This window comes from Maniola jurtina, chromosome 10 (genome assembly GCF_905333055.1).
Source record: "Maniola jurtina chromosome 10, ilManJurt1.1, whole genome shotgun sequence".
Lineage (NCBI taxonomy): Eukaryota > Metazoa > Arthropoda > Insecta > Lepidoptera > Nymphalidae > Maniola > Maniola jurtina.
Window position 1 is genome coordinate 6,540,023 of NC_060038.1, and position 22,106 is coordinate 6,562,128.

Genomic DNA, 22,106 nt, shown 5'->3' on the forward strand with positions numbered 1-22,106 from the left:
CCCGCCTCATACCCCGATTGCCATCTTGACTGTCGCGTACTATACCCTGAAGCCACAGTTATAACAACAGCCATAAGTTATGACTGTGGCAATTCAATGCAAGACAAAGATTTAGACAAAGAACGTAACTCACAACGCATTCATCGCTAGATCGGGGTTGTTCTACTATGTAAAAGTGGTACAGATTTAAAAAAGGACCCTGAAGTCAAAATTCAACCCACTCTTGTGGAGTGGCGTACAATCGCGCGGCAATGGGCACATACATTGTTGCTTCGAAAGCATTGTTCATGCACCTGCGAGCTCCCATACCTCTTGTTCGGAACTAGAACATACGGACCGTGCGTCTTTTCACTGCAATTGTATTGCATTGCATTGTCTCGTTTCATTTATTCCGCGCTATAGTTTGGTGACAGCTCCCTCCTTTCTTAGCTTATTTGGAGAATATTTGGTCCTCCTATCTTCACCTGCGCTGCGCTTTGTTCACTATTTCGAGTAAAGCTTTGCGTTGCTTGGAGAAATAATATCTTTAACATAAATATGTTGTAGGAGTGATGAATTACCTCTCATGTCTTCTAGTATATTTTTATGAGTGCCGAGTTTCCGAGAAATCATCTCTATTTCAATCTTCTAATAATAGGTAGGTAGTGAAAACAAAGTCTGTCTGTGTTTGTATGTACCTATGTATATATTTTATTGCACTACAAAACACAAATAACAGGTTATCACCGATGCGTTGCCGGCCTTTCAGGAATTTGATGGTTCGTCCCTTGAATAACCCTATGTTGTAATCTAGTAGGAACACCGCTGATGGGGGTTGATTCCACAATTTACGTGTGCGTGGAAAAAGGATCTAGCACAAGTATATGTCGTAACGTAAGTATATGTCGTAAAATTAAAATTTGTTTGAGCTAAGTATAATATTATGTTGTTATAAGTTTCTCCTTTTTTAAATACTTACCTAGAATGTACTGTATGAAAAAAATCTGACTACCCCACGTGCTATTTTGAAATTCATGTATTCCGGGTGCTAACGCAATCTATCATTCTGATATTGCGTCACAGACTCCACGTGTTTTTAAAACTTTGCTCTGCAATCAGTGACACCTATCTCGCGAATTTCATATAAACAACGTGTTGCAAAAGCCGCTGGGAAGCACACACTGATTGTGCTTGGGCTGCTAGTGTTTGCCTTAATTTAGCTCACTCTTGAAGTTTAAATCATATCTCAAAACTCATAACGCCGTAGATCCAAATTTGATAAATAAACTACTTAGGTAATTCTTCGCAAATAATTTTCTACGTAGAAAATCTGATGAATTTTTTTGAGTAGGCAGAGATTTATTTATATCAAAAACAATTTACATAATAAATTGGTTTCTCGTAAGCGCATGACGGCTTGTCTGAGCACTAACACATTCCTCAATTAGGGTTAAAACTTACAAATTATAATAAAAGAGTTTCGTTTAGGTATTTGTCAATATACTAATTAGCTATCGATTTATCTAATAAGTAGAGAGTTTTATGGCGTTAAATATATCATACGTGTAATATAATATATAATATCATACTGTGATGACGTATGGAGCGGAAACGTGGACACTGACAGTTTGCCTCGTCCACAAACTAAAAGTCGCTCCGCGCGCTATGGAGCGAGCTATGTTGGGTATTACCTACTCTCAGGGATAAAATCCGGAACGAGGAAATTCGCAGAAGAACAAAAGCGACCGACATAGCTCAAAGGATCAGCAAGCTGAAGTGGCAATGGGCAGGCCATGTCTGTCGCAGAACCGGCGGCCGTTGGGGCAGACGTGTTCTGGAGTGGAGACCGCGTACCGGTAAGCGCAGTGTGGGACGACCTCCAGCCCGCTGGACCGATGACCTGAAGAAGGTAGCGGGGAGCGGGTGTATGAGGAAGGCGGAGGACCGTGTTTGGTGGCGCGCTCTTGAAAATGCCTATGTCCAGCAGTGGAAGTTTACAGGCTGATGGATGTATATCATACGTATTTCCCTTTCACATGATGTCCACTAAAACGGGGTGTATACATAAAGCGGCACAAAGATGTAGTCGCGTGGGATTTATGACTATCTCATCAATCATTGCGATATTGTGTGACGCATAACTCGCGACCCAAAGCATTTATACTGTTGACAAGCTTATGTGGATTAAACTGACCCGCTAAAGGTTGAATTTGAAGCGGGGATTAAACAGTTAAGTATAATATTGCTAAGTTTTGAATCCACTAGAGGCAAATTTGGGTCGAGGTAGCGCTTGACTCAATCCGACGCATGGTGCGTCTTCATAAGGCAATATATACTTGACAAGTACCTAACTTATAACGAAAATACCTAGCTACATACTTATCGGGAGAACAGAAGACTAAATCCTAGGACCAACTGATGTGAAGGGCTGACCTCATGATTTTGTTAAAAAAAAATCTGCCTGACTGTTCAGCGTGGTGATGCAGCCAGTATTCTATGCAACGTTATACGTGAACATAATTTGTACCGTAATAGGATTATTTCAGCTTTTTTAATTACATAATTTTCATAAAAAATATGTAGAAGACTATCAGCAATATAAACCGTAAGTGGTTTCGTCTAATAAAAAAGGTATAGGTACTGTTGTTTTGCTGTTGGAGTCTTAGGCTATTCTATGAACGATAGTATGTACCTACAGAAAGTATGAAGATACTAACTGTCAATCGCGCAATGGAGTCACGACCTTCGCGCTCCGTCAAAGTGACGCATTCAGAGACGAACTTCATAGAATTCCTTTCAAAAAAGGAGCTACTCGCTCTCCAGGAAGAATAAAGATGGAAAAATACAGTAGCCAGCCAGCCCACAATAAGCTTGTTAACTGTATGAATGCTGCAACTCACAGTTTGATGCGTCACGCTATATCAGAATGATTGATGAGAGGATGGTCGTAAATCCCGCGTGACCACAGCTTTGTACCGCTCGCTATACGTTCTGGTTAGTTTGTGAAGTCGACCGGACGTAATATACCTAAACGGGTAATGTGGGATAGGTTTCAATTATAACAAGTGTAAATTAAAAATTTATAACACCCCCGACAAGTGAAGGTTACAGTAACTAGAAAAGACCTGATAACTTTCAAACGGCTGAACCGATTTTCTTGGACTATTCCGCGCCTACGATCCAAAGTATCTGAGTTTTCCAAAACATTATTTTCAAATAAATAATTATGTATCAAGGCAACGTCCATCTTGACAGCTTAACATTTGTCAATTGACATAATATTATGAACCTAACGGTTATCTAACCTTCTTTTCTACAAGAAAACTAGAAAAGAGCTGATAACTCTTAAACGGCTGAACCAATTATTTTGGATTATAGCTAAGAACACTCTCGATCAAGCCACCTTTCAAAGCAAAAAAAAAGTAAATTAAAATCGGTTCATTCGTTTAGGCGCTACGATGCCACAGACAGATACATAGATACACAGATACACACGTCAAACTTATAACACCCCTCTTTTTGGGTCGGAGGTTAATAAAGGAGTTAGACCAGACAAAACTCTGAGGTACGGGGCTGTTTTTTGGATGGAAAAAAACGTGCCGATACAGAACTTGAACTCAGACTTTATTAGCTGGTTAAACATACACAACGCTCAACGGAACTGAATGGTAGCATGAAACACTGAACGCGCGCATAAGCGTGTACACTTTGCAATAATAGGACGTTAAACATCAGCGTATGGCGCCACGCCAAGGACGTGCAACTTCAGAAATGAGGCTCCAACTCTTTAAATGGTTATTAATAGACAGCGCCATTATGGGCGCATCTATTTTGTTCTTCTAAAGTGTAGTCCTGTAAGGGTTGATAGCCGGGCTCTTTTTTTTATCAATTCGATTTTTGATTTCGTGAGTTGTGACGATCAAATTGCTGGGGCGGCAAATGTTTTTTTTTTCTCGTGCGTCCTTTGAAACGATAATGGCTTTGGTTTTGTTCACCGCTCATGTTCATGTAGGTACATCCTTTTTGGGTTTTAATTAATCAACATCATATCCAGCCCAACCTTGGTACAAGGTCTCTTAAAAAGATTTTCTCAATGAATATTTTTTGTCATTTTAAATATGGAGGTACCTATAGTACGCGACAGGTTGAGAAGGCGATCGGGGTATGAGGCGGGGCATCCCCACCTCGGTTGCCATCCCAATCTGTCACACACTAAACCTACCTTCACAGAATCCACATACCTACCTACTAATGTAATTATTTTGAATGTTCTGTCTGTTTGTCTGTCAGTCTATCTGTCTGTCTGTTATATTTTGACGGCCCATTCCTTTCATAGATTTTGACGAAACTTGGACACAGATAGCTTGCATCCGGGAAATCAAAGTTTTTTCACCGAAATTTTTAAAAACCTAACTTCTGAGGCGTCACCTAGTATATAATTATACTTAAAATATAAATACAGAGGGGCTCAAGCTACATAACTTGTAACTTTGTAAAGGATCAGTTAGCTCACAGTAGACTGGTATTTCGGGCAGTGGATAACCTTTCGTTCGCTCTCCTTATAAACTCAACCTCAAAGTGAATTCTTGTGAAACACGCAAATTCTTTTTAAAACAACGGGTATTTTGCAAAGTCTGCTTTGGACACAACATTATGTAGCGCAGCTTTTGGATTATCAGATGACCTATTTACCAGCCAGCTGTGTAGGTAGATTGTAGTTTAAGATTCCCGTATGAGAAGCAATAAGTATACGAATAATATTAAGAAGGGTAAATTTTACTAATTCAAAGTGATTTAAAGCCTGTTCATTATAGGTCGTCGTGATATCGTATTCGTGATTTTCGTCGTAAAATATTGAAACAATGTAACCGTCTTGTGTCATAAACCACTGTTTGCATCTCATCACAGAGCGGCAAGCAAACTCTCGTCGAAATAGAGGAAATCAAATAAATCGTTACTATAAGAAGCTTACCCCTAGAACATTCTGATCGAGTATAATCGAGCACTCTTCTGTTGTTTTATTAAAATAACTGTTTGTAGTATTTGTATTAAATTCTACGAGAAAACTTGACTACCTATGTTGTATGAGTATCTACATTTTCAAAATCAACAAGTTCAAAACAAGGTTCAAAATTAATAATTCGCACGCAATTCGAAAATATTAATATGTCTGTCTATCTATCTGTATTTTTCTTACCTTTTTAAAGCTCAATTTCTCAACTGATTTTGATGAAGGATGAATTCCCAAGGGATTTCCTAGAAAAAACTTAAATCCATGGAGACAAATTCGCGCTAATAAAAAAATTCAAAAACAAAGCAGCTTTCTCAGTTCAATCTTGATCACAGATGAGTAAATAATTTTCTCATCTGTGATCTTGATATTACTGATTTCAAAAATGATCTCAAAACTAACGCTTGCTTCAAATAACATTTCAAATATCATAATATAATATAAGCTGATGGAAGTTGAATACAATATATACGTAACAAGACTGACGTGCTTTCAGATCCGTTAAAGGCTGAGATAGAAATAGAGAAATTCAAATAAACGCTACCACAACGAAGGGAATGGGAGCGAAACGGATTTAGATTTGTTTTACGGAATGTGAACAAAAATTGTTTAATACCCAACGTCGGATATGTAAAGGAAAATAAATCTCGATATTTATTCAATTCATAAATATATATTTAACGCATGATAGGTATGTAGGATTGAGTAGCTTACGACATTTTATTTTGACTATGATTTAAATGGTCAGCATATTTTTCCATGTAAAAAATCATATTGTATAACTGTATTTTAGTGTTAAATACATACACTTGAAGGAAATTCCGAAATAAATTTTAATACATAAAAAATAGAAATTCATATCGAAAGTTCGTTATCAGCAGTGATAGGACCGTGGTCCAGACGGACCAAGGCAGCCAGCTAAGCGCGATAGTCAGAGGGATACCGGCTTGCAGTTTTTGAAAATTCATTTCGGAATTAAATTTTTAGTCCCCGACCCAAAAAGAGGGGTGTTATAAGTTTGACGGGTGTATCTGTATATCTGTGTATCTGTCTGTGGCATCGTAGCTCCTAAACTAATGAGCCGATTTCAATTTAGTTTGTTTTTGTTTGAAAGGTGGCTTGATCGAGAGTGTTCTTAGCTATAATCCAAGAAAATCGATTCAGCCGTTTGAAAGTTGTCAGCTCTTTCTGGTTACAACTGTTTTTATCTGTAACCTTCACTTGTTGGGGGTGTTAAAATTTTTTAGTTTACACTTGTATCGTTATTAAATTCGAAACTTGTAGGTACATTTGAAAGGATGCAATCAATATTATTGAAGAATATAATAACATTGAAGATTCGCTTCGCGGAGAATATTATTCAGAAACGTTCGTGTAAAGGCAACACCACGCTATTGAAAAGAAAGCGTTTGTTAGCTGGACTGGGCGTCGCGTCGTTAAAAAAGGACGTGGTTATGACAGAAGTGACATCATACGAATAAAAAATCTGTGGGGAAAATACGCTATTTTTCTTTTCTCTTGTCACGAGTTGGTTTTGAATTTAGCTTTGTTTTGCTTACATTTCGGTTCTATAAATCTAAAGGATAACTTAGGGAAGAAATTAATAATAATCAATCCTACCTATAATCTGTCGATTTAACAACGATGTTAGTTTTCAAATATTGTATGCTCTTTTTGACAATTAATAACTATGCTTAGCAACTAACTTTTAGATTAACTTATTAATTTTGTGTTATTGTAACAAAATCCATACATCCATACGTCTGTCTGCCTTTCTGTCTGTCTGCTACCTTTTCACGGCCCAACAGTTTAACCGATTCTGACGAAATTTGGTACAAAGTTAGCTTATATCCCGGGGGCGGACATAGGCTACTTTTATCCCGGAAAATCAAGGAGTTCCCACGGGATTCCTAAAGACCCATCCGCTTGACCGATTTGTATTAAATTTGGCACCAAGGTAGCTTGCGTCCGTGTAATTGACACAGGCAACTTTTTATCCCGGAAAATCAAACAGTTCCCACGGGATCTTTGAAAACCTAATTCCACGCGGATGAAGTCGCGGGCATTCTCTAGTGTTCAATAAAGTAAAAATATAAAAGTAACAAAATATTCGGAAAAAGTCAAGCAAAACACACATTCAGTAACGCATTCGGTGCAGTGATTATAGGTTCCCAACATCTGATGGTAGTCTAAATCAAAAATTTAGATAACTACAGGGCGAGCCGCTTCGGCTGGAAAAGGTGTAAAAGTTCAAACGTACAGGAGTAATATATCAAACAGAATGAAAATAATAATACTGGAAAGCCGCTTTATATAACACAACGGGAAAATGTTTGTATAAAAGGAAAAACACGTTGCATTGTAAAGTAAGCGCTAGGCAAGAGTTGCGGCAATTGTAGTGTCTGACAAAAGGACGCGATGGTTACAGAAGTGACAGCGGATAAAAAAGAACTTAAAACTGCGTCCGTCAATAGGTACCTTTTGATGTGTTGATTTTGTGGGTATTCTATTGTCCTACTAATATAAAAAACGCGAAAGTTTATATGTATGGATGTATGTTTGTTACTCTTTCACACAAAAAATGCTGGACGGATTTGGCTGAAATTTGGAATGGAGATAGATTATACCCTGGAAAAATACATTCTTCTTCTTCTTTGTCGTAACACTCTTGGCAGAGCGGTCGTGGTCATCACGAAGGAACGTCTTTGAGAACAGATGTTATACGCCTCACGAGCATTCGCCACTTCTCCCTGCTGGCCGACAGCCTGGCACACACACATACATATCTACACAACATAGGCTACTATTTATCCATATTGTGGCTTTAGTTTATCAAAATATCCTATGAGAACTCTTTGTTATTCTGCATAAAAGTAGTTCCTGGGATGAAAGTTGGCATGTTATATGGGAACTCTTTGACTTTCCATTACCAAAAGCACCCTCTTTCCTTTCCGAGGATGCAAGCTATCAAATGTCAAAATCAGTTAACAGATGGGTCGTAAAAAGTTTAGCAAACAGACAGACACACTTTCGAACTTATTATATTAGTAATGGATTTTGTTATAATGCTTCGGGAGTTTGAGTAAAATGTGCGTACTCTGTCTTGGAGAATCTGTGCGCTGTTGCGTGGTGGTGGTGCATATAGCTGTCTTCTGCTGTAGTTCTTGCCTTGAGAGTAAGGGCGATGCAAAATGCATGTGCTTTGACGACCTCCCTGGTGCAGTGGTAAGAGCTGTGGCCTTATAGTGGGAGGTCCCAGTTTGATTCCCGGCAGGTGTTTGGAATTTTATGGTTTCTAAATTTCTGGTCTGGTCTGGTGGGCCAAAAATTGCTAATCGTCTTTGTTGATTTTATCTAAATAGTTTAGCAGATTATAAAAAAAGCACAAAATTCAAAAAATTCAATTCAAAATATTTTTATTCAATTAAACTTTAACAAGTGCTTTTGAATCGTCAAAATAATCTACCACTGCTTCGGAATGCCGTTCCTACCGAGAAAAACCAACAAGAAACTCGGCGGTTGCTCTTTTCAAGTATTCAATTTACAAAATTGTATTGTTCAAATGTACGCCAGTGCCTTATTAAGGACTTCATGTAACACGATGCAGCCCACGGTCATGCGCTGCGCCGTGTGATAATATATGTTTCGTACAAAATCACAGAAACGGCGCAGCCTGCGTGACATGATCATGAAAGGTACACGTGGTAGAGGCCACATTGTCAATGAGACGACAAACGTAACAACAATTGATCCAACTTGATAATTTATCTGGCTTCCTTTAGAAAAAGCCTTAGCCTGAAAAAGGATTTTTGTTAAATTCCAGCTTTTATGTTACGTTTGTAAAATGTACCTTTAGAAAAGTAGAAGAAAATAATTATTATTGGAACCTTTTTTCATCGCTGTATTTGTTTTATTGATTTAAAAAAAATCAATGAAAATATTGAAATACAAAAAAGAAAATCTAGAGATAAATGTATTCCCTTTATAGAAGCGTATAAATTATTCCTTCAAATCCTCCGGTTTCAAAATGGTTATCCGTGCTGAATGTTATTTTAATTGTTTCATAAATCGCCTAATGTGACCTAAATTGCCCCTATCACAAAACCTGATAACATAAATTTTCATCGGGTATGGATTATGCCTACCAAGTTAATATTCATCACAGCAATTTAACATTTCAAACTTGTCAAGGTAAGAGTTTTCCTATGGCTATGGAATGTATGGTACAAACCGCGTGTTATCTTGACACACGCGTGTCTATTTCGTACCACGGTGTACCTCGGCTGCAGTTTAGTACTTACTATATATTCTGTGGTCTACTGGCTACAGGTAAACTCCAGATTTTGGCTGTATACGAAAAGAAGTTGCAAGAGCTGGCACTTATTTAGCTCAATGGCTAAGCCTATAGCCATTCAGCAAGGCAATAGCACGCAATAGAGTCAGTGTATCGGGTGCTATATCCATTTTTTTTTTATAAAGAATTTTAGCCATTTTTAATCATGACTAACATTCCCCTTTCCCCTCCAACTAAGCGTTAAGCTTGTGCTAGAAGTGGGTACGACAATAGTGCAACGGCTGGGGTTTGATCCAATGTTTTTTTCTTGTGTCTTTTACTGTATTGTAAACACAAGGGATATTAGAAACATTATGCCAAACATTTTATTTAGTAATAGACAATAGACGACCTTTTTCCCAAGATACAGGTACTAAAATCAGTAAAAACCACAAATAATGGACATAATATTATCCTCAAGCCGAATTTGGAAATTGGTCAGTAGTGAACGTAAAATGAAGAACTCTACAGCCTGTTAGCTGTAGGATTTACGCTTTATCGCTAGCATAAACCTTCAAATACTACCTAATGCATTTTATAAACAGGATTATGGAAGATATATGTGACAATGGTATCGCAAATTGGCTTAGCGTGCTTGCCTACGCCTATCACGGATAACTAAATATTTATTGGCAATAAATATTCTCCCCTAAGATCCCTTGTATCAATAAACGTTATATTCTCATGTTGATACAATGATTATGTCTATATGACCATAATTATGTATATTATGTACATAATACAATTGTGTACAAGGATAAATTGATTGAAATATAATATAATATTAAAAATCTTCATTTTTTCACTACTTTACCTACTTGCTTGAGTGCTCTTAGGTCGCTCTTCGAGTCTTCCCCGTACCAAGCCAATGCGATCATAATATTATAAAGTAAAGACCATATTATTATTATGATTATTTATGGATTCCATGAAATTCTATAAAGATTCCAAAAAATATTCTTTTTAAAAATCCATCTCTTATGTTTAAAAGGCAAGACTGAAGTAGTAGGCGCCTACTATCTTTGATTCAAGATTCATAATAAAATAATTTGTTTGTAGAATATCCATACCTTACATTATATCTTATAAGCAGTACCTATATGATATTTATTTTATTACATAAGATATAACATAGAACGAAGAGTACATAGACACAATAGATAGATTACTTAGAATTATTATGCGTTCTATGTGGAAATAATACCTAACTAAATTTTCAGTGCAAATATAAGGCGCCTAATTAAAATACTACATAGTACCTATTAGGCATATTACATATTATGACACTTAATTCCAACGCAATTCAAATGAGATTAAACTATTATAACATAATGACGCAGTAAATTTTAATAGGCTCGTAATTAGGTCCGATTTTATGTAGTTCACGCTAATATTAAACAGATCACGTAATATTTCATGGCACCTATTGGGTTTAGCCGATAATATGCTTAATTAAATTAAGTTGTGAATATATTTCGCTATTAATTAATGTCGATTAAAATCTATTTCATTTTAAAATTACAATAAAAGGTTATTTTTAACAAGTTATTCATTTATTTTATAAAAAGCTTATCAGTTTACTAGTAGGTATGTATCAATACATTACCTATTCAATTAACTAAAACTTGTAGGTATCCTCTTCTCGTTCGATTTTTTTTATTTGGTTAATTACCTACATACCTATATTTAAGGACATTACTATGTAGGTACTTTGGTATTACACAATAGTATTTTGACCGAAATGTAATAAATTATTTAAAAATGGTTTCCCATTCTATTGTAATCATCGTTAAATTGGATAAAAAATAAATTTCAATATTGTATCTACACACAGCACGGCTCGCTGATTAAAATTGAAAAATAATGGGAACATATTCAACACAGAGCAGTATTGGTACTTTATATGTTTCAGAACTGCGAGATTAAATTTTTATGTTTTCGTCTACAATCTACATTACTTTACACTATTGTCTTTTTTGTAGGTACAGTCCTGTTATAAAAGACCAATAATAACGCATTGGAAAGGATTCTATAAATTAAAGGTCCCTTCAGACGTGCCATAACCGCAACCATACAACAGCACAATAATTAATGTGACGGGTCACAATATTGTAGGAAAGTCGTAGTCTCTTCAATAATTTACAGCAGCAATCAGTGGCTGTCGCGAATATACATGTGGTCTGTATTGACAATATCGCAACTACAAATGAAACCGCTTGTGGCATTGGCTCATTGTGGCCGATCACTTTTCAACCAATCGTACCATCTGAGCCATTTTATGGTTAAGACCACGTAACTCACGGTGGCAGCAAGATCATAGTTGTAACGTAGCCCGTCTGAATAGACCCATAAAGGCTTATAACTGCACAAGTGTACATTTAAATAGTTAATTACTAAGGGTAAGCCCGCATTGCAAAATTTTACCGCGTGATTTATTCTGCAACTAGCCGATGCCCGCGACTTCGCCCGCGTGGATTTAGGTTTTTCGAAATCCCGTGGGAACTCTTTGATTTTCCGGGATAAAAAGTAGCCTATGTGCTAATCCAGGATATTATCTATCTCCATTCTAAATTTCAGCCAAATCCGTCCCGTAGTTTTTACGTGAAGGAGTAACAAACATACACACACACACACACACACACACACACACGCACACACACATACAAACTTTCGCCTTTATAATATTAGTGTGATAATTCTGGACGCAACTTGTATGAAACCGTTCGCGCGTATTTTTTTCCCGCGTGCAGCTCCATACAATTGCCATTATGTCACAGAATTCTGCAAATAAAATTGCGCGGTGTAAATTCACCCTAAATTCCGATTATAATAATTGCAGCAAAATTAATATTTAAACTTTATTATTTCAACAAAATTAAATACCGAAAACCGTTTAATAAAGCACGGCACGTTAAACACAATACGACTTAATCCAACTCAATGGCACATAAATTATCCTTGTTTCGCATAATATAATCAAATATGCAATTACCGAATGTAATTAGTATTTAATGTGAGGTTTAGACTGCGGTTGGGATTCTCATAATAATTAATGAAAGTTTGGGTTGCAAATGTCTGTCTACGACCGCTGGGGCAGACGAGATCTGGAGTGGAGACCGCATACCAGCTATTGCAGTATGGGACGACCTCCAACCCGATGGGCTGATGACCTTAAGAAAGTAATCGGAAATGTGTGGATGAGGAAGGCGGCGGACCGTGTGTGGTGGAGTACCTTCTCTTGGGAAGGCGTATGTCCAGCAGTGGATGCAAACAGGCTGATTGGGTTGCAAATCACGTTTTGCTCACTGCTGAGGTACATGGGAACAAAAATAGAATTTCAAATTCTAAATATCTGTATGTTGGTCCTTGAACTGGCTACATTTAGATTTTAATGTTTAAAAATGCCACTATGTATGAATTGGCAAATAGCAACCTTAAATTCTGTGTGATTATTATTATAATAAATATACAATTAGTATTATTCAACTTCAATTATTAACAGTTGGGATTAAAGTAATATAAACTTTATTACTTAATTAGGAGATTATAATTTAATTTCACGTGAAAATTTAAAGCCTTTGACATAGATTGATAGACAACCAATCAAGGAAGTCACAGCATTAAGTAGAGTCATAAAGCAACTGTTTAGGTAGTTATGCTTATTCACATTCAGCAACTCTATTAAGTTAAAAATCCTTATTTTACCTAATTTTATGCTTGAAGGACCAATGTTGTTAAATAAGCTCATTTCTAAAGTTTATGATAAAATGCCCCGACTTGCTTGAAGAATTATTATGTTCGACTTAAAAAGTTCTGGAAGAGACACTCGTAAATACCCTGTTACTTGGAAATATTGGCATTTTTTTATTTTGCTATTTCAAAAATAACGATAAATAACAACAAAACAAGAAAGCTTCGTAAAAGAGCTTAGTGGCTGTAGTCTACACTAGTTTTTGCCCGCAACTTCGTCCACGTGGAATGAGGTTCTTAAAAATCCCTTGTAGCCTAGATTTTTTCTGGTGTATCCCTCTACCAGCTGCATATTATTGTAAAAGTCCCTTTAAATTTTGCCTTCCTTTTCCCTAAGAGTTACTAATAGGTAATCATGTAACACGTATGTGTTTATTTTTGACCTACAAATCATAAATACCAATTTTCAGAAGATTCATACTCAAACCCCTATTTTACCCCCTTGATAAGGGTTGACTTTTAAAAATCCTTTCTTAGTAGACGCCTATGTCATACTTACTAATAGCCGTATGCCAAAAGGGTTTGAACATGTTTGTATGGAACCTGGCACATGTACAAGTCTGTACAGGAAGGAAATGTTAACCATCAATAGAGTTCTAGCGCTGTTAAAAGCTAGGCATTTATCATTCATTGACATAATTACCTATTTTTTTAATGGTCTTATCTTTTGTATATGGTAAACGTATTTAAAAAGCTTTCAAATCCGTTATCACATAAAGTATGTGACGGGAAAGTCGGTTAGTATGGGTAATTTATCATCCATGGTTGGACGCTGGTGACACATGGAAAACTGTTGTCACGAGTTATGACGATGGACTTTGTTAACTGACACAACCCTCGTTTTTGGCCAGTGGACTGTATTTGATGTATTTTTAACGCTTTTATTCGCGACTTCTTTTTAGGGTTTTAGCCAAACAAGGGACCATTGGACTTTCTATTCTATAGACATTTCTATCTGTCCAACTTTTTTTTTTATTGCGATATGATTTTGCACTTGAACCGGTCAAAAAAACCGGCCGAGTGCGAGCCAGACTCGCGCACCGAGGGGGTTCCGTACTCGGATATTTTTCCAACATTTTGCACGATAAATAAAAAACTATTATACATAAAAATAAATAAAAATCTGTTTAAGATTGTACAGGTAAAGCCCTTTCATATGAAACCCCATTTGGTATAGTTATCTTACTTTGAAAATTAAAACACATTTGTTTTTTTTAATGATATAACCACAAATTCGGGGTTTTCAGATTTATTCCCGTACTTGTGCTGTAAGACCTACCTACCTGCCTTTCATAATTCTAAGTCAACAGGAAGTACCCAATAGGTTTCTTGACATACAGACAACAAAGTGATCCTAAAAGGGTTCCATTTTTCCTTTTGAGGTACGGTACCCTAAAAACCACCTTTAGGTGGACAGGCGACATCAAACGCGTTGTAGGGAGCCACCAGGATATTGGCGATGCAAGACCGTGGATTGTGGAAGTCTCTGCAAAAGATCTATGCCCGCCAGCTTTGGACGTCGAGTGATTCATAATTACAATGATGATGATGATTAAGTGTATTTAGGCTACTGAATTTTTTGAATAGTTAATCGAAAAAGCCGCATGTATGTTGACACGGCGAACAATCAATACGCTCATACCATTGGCTCACACAAATTATGAGTTGATGTGGAGGCAAACGACAATAGCCTGGCCGTTGTTGCTCGATTTATTTGACAATTTATGGCCACGGAACCTGACTCGAACTGGATTTATTAAGGTACGCCTGGCAATTTATTAGTCTTTGTAACAGAGCAAAAGAAACCGTTCTTGTAACAAATTTAATTGGCCGGCTGGAAGTTTTGACTGGCTAAAGTTTTTTTTTTTTGGGCAATGCTTCTAATTGTCAATAAAATTGTTTTGATCAGGTGCCTTTTTAGAGTAGGTAACGGACTTATAAATTGGAATAACTGTTTAGGCCATTCAAATCTATGCTGACTGATCTAACAACACACAGCAAACTACTAGGGTTAAAACCTTGGTTAAAACGTGGTTTTTTTTATGACGTATGCACTCAGAAAAGAATTTTTCACCCCTAAAGGGAGTTATTTTGAGTGTCAAAAAATTTAACATTTGACATCTTCTATAATATAAAAATGAATCGCAAAATGTGTTGGTAAGCGCATAACTCAACAACGCCTGGACCAATTTGGCCAAATCTTTTTTTTAAATGTTCGTTGAAGTTCAAGGATGGTTTTTACGGCGAGAAAAATTAGAATTATTGCTGGAAAAACCCTAAAAATAGCCCTTTTCTTTTTCCCATACAAATGATTTCTAACTAAAACGTAGTCAATTTGAGCTTTATTGCTATGGTATAAAGTTCATATTAAATTACAAGCACTCACTGTTGTCTAAGCAATGTAGGTGTGTTCCTAACGTCAAAGATCATATCTATCAAAACAATGTGCGTGTGTGCGTTGGAGCACAGAATACATAGTTGGAGGAGTTTAATGTCGCGTTCCGAAACTCGCGTTTCTTTTGTATTAGTTTCGGCAACTTTGAAAGAATTAATTCAAACAAATCTTCCACTGTTAAATGAACAACAGAAGTATGTATTTGAAACTCTTATGAAAGTAACAAATGATGAAACTGGAGGGATTTACTTCTTAGATGCACCTGGTGGTACAGGAAAAACTTTTTTGATTTCATTAATATTAGCAACAATTCGCTCACAAAATAAAATTGCACTTGCACTCGCTTCGTCGGGAATCGCAGCAACTTTGCTTGAAGGTGGTCGAACAGCCCATTCAGCACTAAAATTGCCATTAAATATGCAAAGCAATGAAACTCCAACCTGCAACGTTTCGAAGAACTCTGCAATGGCAAAGGTTTTGCAGCAATGTAAATTGATTGTTTGGGATGAATGCACGATGGCACATAAAAAATCTTTGGAGGCTTTAGACAGAACTTTAAAAGATCTATGGAGCAATAATAACCGATTTGGTGGTGCAATGATTTTATTAGCAGGAGATTTTCGTCAAACATTGCCAGTGATTCCACGATCAACGCCAGCTGATGAACTCAATGCATGTCTAAAGTCCTCCAATTTGTGGAAACATGTCAAAGTACTTCATTTAAGCAAGAATATGCGTGTCGAGTTGCAAAATGACCAATCTGGAAACATATTCTCTAAACAACTCATTGACATTGGTAATGGCAAATTTCCTATAGACATGTTGACTGGCTGCATTAACTTTCCTCAAAGTTTTTGTCAGTTAACTCGATCAAAAGATGAACTTATTCAGAAGGTGTTTCCAGATGTTTCTCAAAATTACAGAAACCATGATTGGTTGAGCGAACGAGCTATACTGGCTGCAAAAAACATAGATGTAAATGAATTAAATTTCAAAATTCAAGAACAAATTACAGGCGAATTGAGGATATATAAATCAGTTGATTCGGCTACTAATCAAGATGATGTAGTCAACTATCCACCGGAATTTTTAAACTCGCTGGATTTGCCAGGATTGCCACCTCACAATCTTCAATTAAAGGTTGGATCGGTGGTTATAATGTTGCGAAATATCAACCAACCGCGTCTTTGCAACGGTACACGGTTAGCGATAAAAAATTTACTAAACAATGTGATAGAAGCAACTATACCCAAAGGAAAGTATAAAGGAGAAGATGTTCTCATACCGCGCATCCCAATGATTCCGACTGATGTGCCATTTGAGTTTAAACGACTACAGTTTCCAGTGCGGTTTGCTTTTGCTATGACTATAAACAAGTCCCAGGGACAATCATTAAGTGTTTGTGGTATTAATCTAGAAAACCCATGTTTCTCACATGGTCAATTGTATGTTGCCTGTTCCCGTGTTGGAAAACCATCAGATTTGTTTATCTATGCGCCAGGTAATCAAACAAAAAACATCGTATACCACAAAGCACTACAATGATAATAATAATAATTATGATTCACATGATTAACAATAAAGCGATTACTTACTTTTAAATCCTTATATATGTTTTATTTAATTATTTTTTATTCACAACGCCCTATCACCAGGGTGACGGTTTTGGGGCACCAGCCAGGTAACCTCCCAGTGTGCCTGGATGCTGCTGGTCCCTTTTGGATGCGTCCGAGGGGAAGAGCAGTGTTCGGGCCGGTGCGCCCCGGTAACATGGCTAATAATTTCTCTTCGGAGATATTGTTGGCTATGGCTAATGACCTGGCAGGGGGGGAGGTTTCTCCGCGTGTCCCTCTGACTAGCAGAGGGCACAGTGGACGAAGCGGCGGATGGGACGCGGGTGACGTGCGCGTCCCAAGGTCGGGGGACGCACTTCGTTGGTGCGTCACGGAGGTGCGGTGTTGGGGACCGAGCAGGTCTCCGGTGGAGGGTCTGCCTCGGCAGACGTCGCTGGCTGGGTCGCGGTTGTTTGCTTCGGCCGTTCCCGTGACCCAGTCGCCAGGCGACGCGCAGTAGCGCCGCTGGGGTTTAGTGGGTATTCCGGCCGCCTCTCGGCCGGCGAGTCCCACATACCCTCCCTTAGCTGGCTGGCTGCCTCACGGCTGGCTGGCTAGCTTCCGGGGGGGATGCGTAAATGCATTCCCCAGCGTCAACAAAAAAAAAAAAAAAGGGTGACGGTTCTGTTCAGGAGAATTTTTTAAAATACGTAGGCACAAAAACTGCCACATTACAAATCTTTTTGACAGGACGAAGTCTGTCGGGTCAGCTAGTTTATTATAAAATCTAGCGCCTATTATAATTTCTGCCGCTATTCACTAAGTTTAAGTAAAAAGAAGTCAAATGTTTCCTCGGAGTTTTAATCATAGTTTACGAAACAAAGTTTTAATTAGAGTTCCGCCTAGAGTTATCGCTTGCACAGTTTTAATCCATAAATCGGGAAAAGAGTTAAGGTGCCGGCCGATAATTTAAATTTTTTCATTGGAAAATATATTGTATACTAGCTGACCCGACAGACTTCGTCCTGTCAAAAAGATTTGTAATGTGGCAGTTTTTGTGCCTACGTATTTTAAAAAATTCTCCTGAACAGAACCGTCACCCTTTTTTTTTTTTTTTTTGTTGACGCTGGGGAATGCATTTACGCATCCCCCCCGGAAGCTAGCCAGCCAGCCGTGAGGCAGCCAGCCAGCTAAGGGAGGGTATGTGGGACTCGCCGGCCGAGAGGCGGCCGGAATACCCACTAAACCCCAGCGGCGCTACTGCGCGTCGCCTGGCGACTGGGTCACGGGAACGGCCGAAGCAAACAACCGCGACCCAGCCAGCGACGTCTGCCGAGGCAGACCCTCCACCGGAGACCTGCTCGGTCCCCAACACCGCACCTCCGTGACGCACCAACGAAGTGCGTCCCCCGACCTTGGGACGCGCACGTCACCCGCGTCCCATCCGCCGCTTCGTCCACTGTGCCCTCTGCTAGTCAGAGGGACACGCGGAGAAACCTCCCCCCCTGCCAGGTCATTAGCCATAGCCAACAATATCTCCGAAGAGAAATTATTAGCCATGTTACCGGGGCGCACCGGCCCGAACACTGCTCTTCCCCTCGGACGCATCCAAAAGGGACCAGCAGCATCCAGGCACACTGGGAGGTTACCTGGCTGGTGCCCCAAAACCGTCACCCTGGTGATAGGGCGTTGTGAATAAAAAATAATTAAATAAAACATATATAAGGATTTAAAAGTAAGTAATCGCTTTATTGTTAATCATGTGAATCATAATTATTATTATTATCATTGTAGTGCTTTGTGGTATACGATGTTTTTTGTTTGATTACCTGGCGCATAGATAAACAAATCTGATGGTTTTCCAACACGGGAACAGGCAACATACAATTGACCATGTGAGAAACATGGGTTTTCTAGATTAATACCACAAACACTTAATGATTGTCCCTGGGACTTGTTTATAGTCATAGCAAAAGCAAGCCGCACTGGAAACTGTAGTCGTTTAAACTCAAATGGCACATTAGTCGGAATCATTGGGATGCGCGGTATGAGAACATCTTCTCCTTTATACTTTCCTTTGGGTATAGTTGCTTCTATCACATTGTTTAGTAAATTTTTTATCGCTAACCGTGTACCGTTGCAAAGACGCGGTTGGTTGATATTTCGCAACATTATAACCACCGATCCAACCTTTAATTGAAGATTGTTGCTATTGTTATATATTATTGTTGCTAATATTAATGAAATCAAAAAAGTTTTTCCTGTACCACCAGGTGCATCTAAGAAGTAAATCCCTCCAGTTTCATCATTTGTTACTTTCATAAGAGTTTCAAATACATACTTCTGTTGTTCATTTAACAGTGGAAGATTTGTTTGAATTAATTCTTTCAAAGTTGCCGAAACTAATACAAAAGAAACGCGAGTTTCGGAACGCGACATTAAACTCCTCCAACTATGTATTCTGTGCTCCAACGCACACACGCACATTGTTTTGATAGATATGATCTTTGACGTTAGGAACACACCTACATTGCTTAGACAACAGTGAGTGCTTGTAATTTAATATGAACTTTATACCATAGCAATAAAGCTCAAATTGACTACGTTTTAGTTAGAAATCATTTGTATGGGAAAAAGAAAAGGGCTATTTTTAGGGTTTTTCCAGCAATAATTCTAATTTTTCTCGCCGTAAAAACCATCCTTGAACTTCAACGAACATTTAAAAAAAAGATTTGGCCAAATTGGTCCAGGCGTTGTTGAGTTATGCGCTTACCAACACATTTTGCGATTCATTTTTATATTATAGATTTTAACTTTACAATAATACGTAGATAGTCATACTATTTTTTTTATTTTATTTAATTACCTGCTAACACGTCCCGGCTTCGCACGGGTTGGCTTAACTATGCAATAAATGAATGTGACAAGTGCGAATTGGCAGACTACGTCCTACCTTTACATACCTTTGAGAACATTCTGGAGAACACTCAGGGAATTATAGGTTCCCACAAGCTGTTATTTTTCACCGTTAAAGCAAGTGATACCTAACTGCAAAAAGTTAAAGGTATAATGGGAAAACGGAAGGGAGAGAGAGAAGTGTGTCCAAGATCGAACCCCGAAATATGAAGTCTAAGTCTGAACCCCACTAGGCTATAGCTTCATTTATTCTAAAACCTACCAGATAATATTAAGTAGGGATTAAACGAATAAAACGTTAGTGATATATGATAATAGCGTTTCGTGGATCAACTCTGGATAATTTACATTGATCCCACTCCGTTTGTATGCCATCAATACCGATAGGGGAGCAATTAGTTCCCCGGGGCACAGGAGAGGTACCCCGGGTAGCGTGGAGGTGCTCACACGGGGATATTTATTCCTTGGTCGGTGTTTACTGATTCTGTACAGATCAAATGAGACTGCGGCCTTCTACGGTCCGCATCGATTTGCGGTCTCGCATTGATTGATTTCTGTATAGCCTTTAATTACAGCCGTAATCGAGTTATGTGGGGATTTGTGGGTAATTAATCAAGATAATATTATTCGTATAACACTATTCGTACGTGTACTGGATCATAAATGATTTTGAAGCTCCATTTCCATTGGCTGATGCTAGTGAAATGGGCGTTGATTAAACCGACACTAGTCGATAGAAAACGTTTCTATACCGTATAAGATTTTTTTCGTCTTAGACAAATTATCCTACGTGATTTCCACCACTCCGCACCTTATATAAACATTAAGTAGGTACGTTTTGCATTTAATTTTAAATATCCTCTTAAGATCAAATTAACTCAACTTTTCCAACAAAAAATAAAAACAACCGGAATAATAATTAAAAGAGTGCAAAATTAATTTTCCAGAGTAATGTTTACTTAACCTTTTCGTGTTCAAATAAAAACTGGCGTAAATGAGTGCCCACGTGCGAAACAAAGCATTACGCTAAATTAACCAGACGTTTTAATAAACAAAATTTCAGTTCCACGTATGTTTTTATAGAAAAAAGAAGATTTTAATATCGCAAAGTGCATAGGAATATGCCTAACCTACCTATAGGCTATAGTGCAAACTACTTTTTGATATGAACAGTTAAGTTAATCTACTGGATAACAAATATGAGTTCTAAACTATTCTAATAAAATAATAATAAATAACTCATTTAAAAAACCCCCGACACAAAAACCTCTATAAGAAAATTAGAAAAGAGTTGATAACTTTCAAACGGCTGAACCGAAAGTAAGATAACTATACCAATTGGGGTATCATATGAAAGGGCTTTACCTGTACATTGTAAAACAGATTTTTATTTATTTTTATACAAAATGGTTTTTGATTTATCGTGCAAAATGTCGAAAAAAATACCCGAGTTCGGAAACCTCGGTGCGCGAGTTTGACTCGCACTGGGCCGGTTTTTTTTAAATCGAGTTAAAAGGACTAATGGATCAAATATAAAGTGTTACCTATGGTTTTTTATTCAAGAATATTTTTTTTAATGAAAATAATATTATGTTTGTACAAAAAATTATTTGTTTTCAGAAACATCATCGACAAACACATGCTTTCACCGTCGACAAAGGCGGCCTGCTGGCTGACGACGTTTTTGAGCGTTTTTGTCACAGGTAAATATTCAAAATAGGTAACATTGTACACTTTTTGATGGTCACTTGTTGAATTTATAAAATAATGATATAAGTAATCTATAACATGACTACTTACCTCTGCATCATATTATTCACCCGTGACTTCCTGACGGAAATAGTATAGCTATTAATGGGGTAACAATGGAGTAGGTGCTCTCGAAAAAGACCGGTTTTTTTTTTTTTTTTAAACTGTATTTATTTTAAAAAAAAATATTTTGTTGTAGGTGAAATGCCGATTCAAGCTGAAGTGGAGCCAGAATTCTTACAAGCCTTGGAAAACCATACGGTCACCCAGGGTCGAGACGTCCATTTTACATGTGTTGTCAACCATCTTTCCAATTATAGGGTAAGTAAAAAGTTTATAAAGGTCCCAACGCACTTGAGCTGCGCTGCGATAAGCGGCGCGGCGGTGAATATACCTAGTTTATATGAATTTCGCATGGCG

At 37.7% G+C, this 22,106-nt stretch overlaps 1 protein-coding gene and 1 long non-coding RNA gene across 3 annotated transcripts in view; one reads left to right on the top strand and one right to left on the bottom strand.

Moving 5' to 3' along the window:
* Window positions 1–22,106, top strand: part of LOC123868866 (lachesin-like) — a 98,334-nt gene that overhangs the window by 17,942 nt on the left and 58,286 nt on the right. For both annotated transcript variants that reach the window (XM_045911507.1, XM_045911508.1), the window contains exons 2-3: window positions 21,558–21,640; window positions 21,886–22,007. In XM_045911507.1, the coding sequence (XP_045767463.1) occupies window positions 21,558–21,640; window positions 21,886–22,007 (205 nt within the window). The remainder of the gene's footprint in view (window positions 1–21,557; window positions 21,641–21,885; window positions 22,008–22,106) is intronic.
* On the bottom strand, window positions 16,335–16,813 carry LOC123868867. Its single transcript, XR_006796749.1, has 2 exons — window positions 16,754–16,813; window positions 16,335–16,426 (listed from the first exon to the last, which is right to left on the bottom strand). It is a non-coding gene; the product is annotated as an uncharacterized LOC123868867 (long non-coding RNA).